The sequence below is a fragment of the Lactuca virosa genome, chromosome 1 (genome assembly GCF_052849685.1).
Source record: "Lactuca virosa cultivar CGN04683 chromosome 1, Lactuca_virosa_CGN04683_v6, whole genome shotgun sequence".
Taxonomy (NCBI): domain Eukaryota; kingdom Viridiplantae; phylum Streptophyta; class Magnoliopsida; order Asterales; family Asteraceae; genus Lactuca; species Lactuca virosa.
In genome coordinates, this window is record NC_136426.1 from 315,685,306 (window position 1) to 315,687,972 (window position 2,667).

General features: G+C 38.2%; 1 protein-coding gene across 1 annotated transcript; it reads right to left on the reverse strand.

Moving 5' to 3' along the window:
- Positions 1 to 233: 233 nt before the first annotated feature.
- Positions 234 to 920, reverse strand: LOC145131092 (uncharacterized). Its single transcript, XM_079065831.1, has one exon. It carries the CDS (start codon positions 918 to 920, stop codon positions 234 to 236), a length of 687 nt encoding a protein of 228 aa, XP_078921957.1.
- Positions 921 to 2,667: the final 1,747 nt, after the last annotated feature.

Sequence of the window (2,667 nt, forward strand, 5' to 3'; positions counted from 1 at the left end):
TTTTCATCATTTTCTTTGGATACCGGAACTTGAGAAGTATTTCCAGGAATCTGAACAGATGCAATTGAAGATGAACCAACTTGTTGAAAAGGAGTTGGAGTGTGAGAAACTTGAACGTTTTGCATAGATGGAATGACATATGATATGGGCTGATGAGCAGGGAAGGTCTGAACTTGAGGAGTAGTGAAGGATGAAAAGGCATTGTTGGATTGAATGCCAAGATTAGCAGAAGACTATGAATTAACGTGATTAATTTCTCTCTGCTTGTCATCTAGATCACAAGATTTAATAATCGCCATTGTCTCAGCTAGGCTCAACCGATTCAGATCTTTAGTCTTCTTTATCACAGATACATTCATATCCCAAGATTTTGGCAACGAATTCAGCAATTTCTTGTTTATTTCGGATTTTGTAACCAGAACACCAGCAGAATTCATCTCAGTAGTGAGAGTGATGAACCTTTGCAGTTGAGTTTCAAGAGATTCCCCCAATACATGATTGAACATGTTGAACTTTTGTCTCAACATGTCTTGACGACTTTGCTTCATATCTTCATTCCCTTCATATACTTCAATCAACGCTTCCCATAACGCTTTTGCAGAAGTGTACTCACGAAAACCCTGTGCAATTTCTGGGGACAAAGCCATGGTAAGAGTGGCAAGTGCCTTTTCTTGTTCTTCAACTTTTTCAAAATCATCATCAGTATAGTTTTCAACTTGCTTGTCTGTAACAGTTCCATCTTCAAGTGTTGTGGTGATGCGAATTGGTCCTCTCAAGATACTTCTCCAAATCTTGAAATCTTTCATCTTAATGTATTTTTCAATGCAATACTTCCATTCAGGAAAACCATCAGCGGATAACAGTCTAGGAATGCGTGAGGTGGGACCCATGATGGCATCCAATTCATGATGAGCAGACATAGTTTGAGATTCCATTTTTTTAATTGAAAATAAAGAAAAATTTAATCAAAAGACTAGTTTACGGTTGAAGAACTTTTGACCGTAAACACAGTTTACGGTCGAGAATATGGTATGAGTTCACGGTTGAGAATACGGTATGAGTTCACGGTTGAGAATACGGTATGAGTTCACGGTTGAGAATACGGTATGAGTTCACGGTTGAGAATACGGTTGGAGTTTACGGTTGATGAAGATTGTCTGATTATGGTTGATGAAGATTGTCTGATTACGGTTGATGAAGAACATGAGATTACGGTTGAATTAGAGTTCACGGTTGGAACTAATTTGACCGTAAACACCCAAATTTCGATGAAAACACAGATTTTAATGCTGAATTGATTCCCCACGCTATGAAAACACCTAACCAAGCTTCAAATGCGAATAAACACAAACTGATTGAGACCGTAATCGTGAAAAGAAATGAATTGACACCAGTTTGAGCTCTGATACCAATTGTAAGGTCCTCAATACAAGGATCTTAACCAGTGATCAATCAAACAATAAGAAATGAGTAGAAAAAGAATAAGGATCAATCTTGCACACGTTTAATAACTGAAAACGTCAAGTACAACTCGATGACCGTAAACTCGACTTACATACTGACAGCACTTCTGACAACCACTTCTGACAGACTCTGACAATCTATATATAGGAGGACAGACCGTAAACCTGATTACGGTCAGCAGACCGTAAACAGGTTTACGGTCACAGTAAACCGTAAACACACTATAAGCCCTAAAATAACCCAATCAACATAAGCAAAAACCCTATAACATCTATACAATCAGTTGCTTAGTCCAAACCACAAAATAAGACCCTTCAATTTTTCGGCCCATTGGGCCCTTATGAGGGTTCACGGCCCAATGAATCCCAATTAAAAAGTTCACGGCCCATTAGAAATAAGAAGGTTCATTCTAGGCCCACATGGCCCATAATGCTAAAATCTTAGGAATGTTGGTCAACTTAGGGACCAATTAGGATTCCTAGGCCTAAAATAGTCAAGTTGAAGGTTTATTGGTCCATTAGGCCCAATAAGAGAATCCTAGCTCATATTAAACTGGAACCGGGATTTCTAGGGTTTCCAACCCTTAATTGAACCTATGAGATGTATTTGAATGAGCATAGAGTATGATATTCATTTAGATTACAAGTTATTACACTAGATGAATGTTTACATGAGAATAGAATTTCCCAGCTAAAATGCTAGTTGTGACAGTCTGGACTCAAACTGAGGATTTTAGAAAAGTTTTAAAAAGAAAAGATTTTCTGAAACGAGTAAGAGTTCTAAGAGAAAAACGAGAAGAAGCAGTGTGTACAATCAGCCAGAGCCCGAACGGTGATTTCCCAAAATACCCTTATTTATTTGTGTTATGAGTTATTATTGAGATATTAGTGATGCATACTAGAAGATAGGCTAGGTATTTCATATATTTGGGCTAGAGTTGCTTGATTTGTGATGCCTTAGCCTAGGGATTGTCGTTATCTGTTATGTGCTTTGAGTATGTGCTGAGTAAGAGTATCTAGCAGGAATCACTTAGAGAGAAGTTCTGAGTCGATAGATAATCTAGGAGAGATACCTAGATGAGCATTGAGGAGTCTACTGAGAAGAGCAATTAGATACCACGATAGGTGAGGTAGCCTGAGTTCAGTGCTGCCTTTTGATAGCAAGTAGAGCAAATAGAGTTGTAACCTAGAGTGGTTTTACGTG

Bases quoted from the DNA above. Each gene is read 5' to 3' on its own strand.
- LOC145131092 (XM_079065831.1), bottom strand. From the start codon at position 920: ATGTCTGCTCATCATGAATTGGATGCCATCATGGGTCCCACCTCACGC.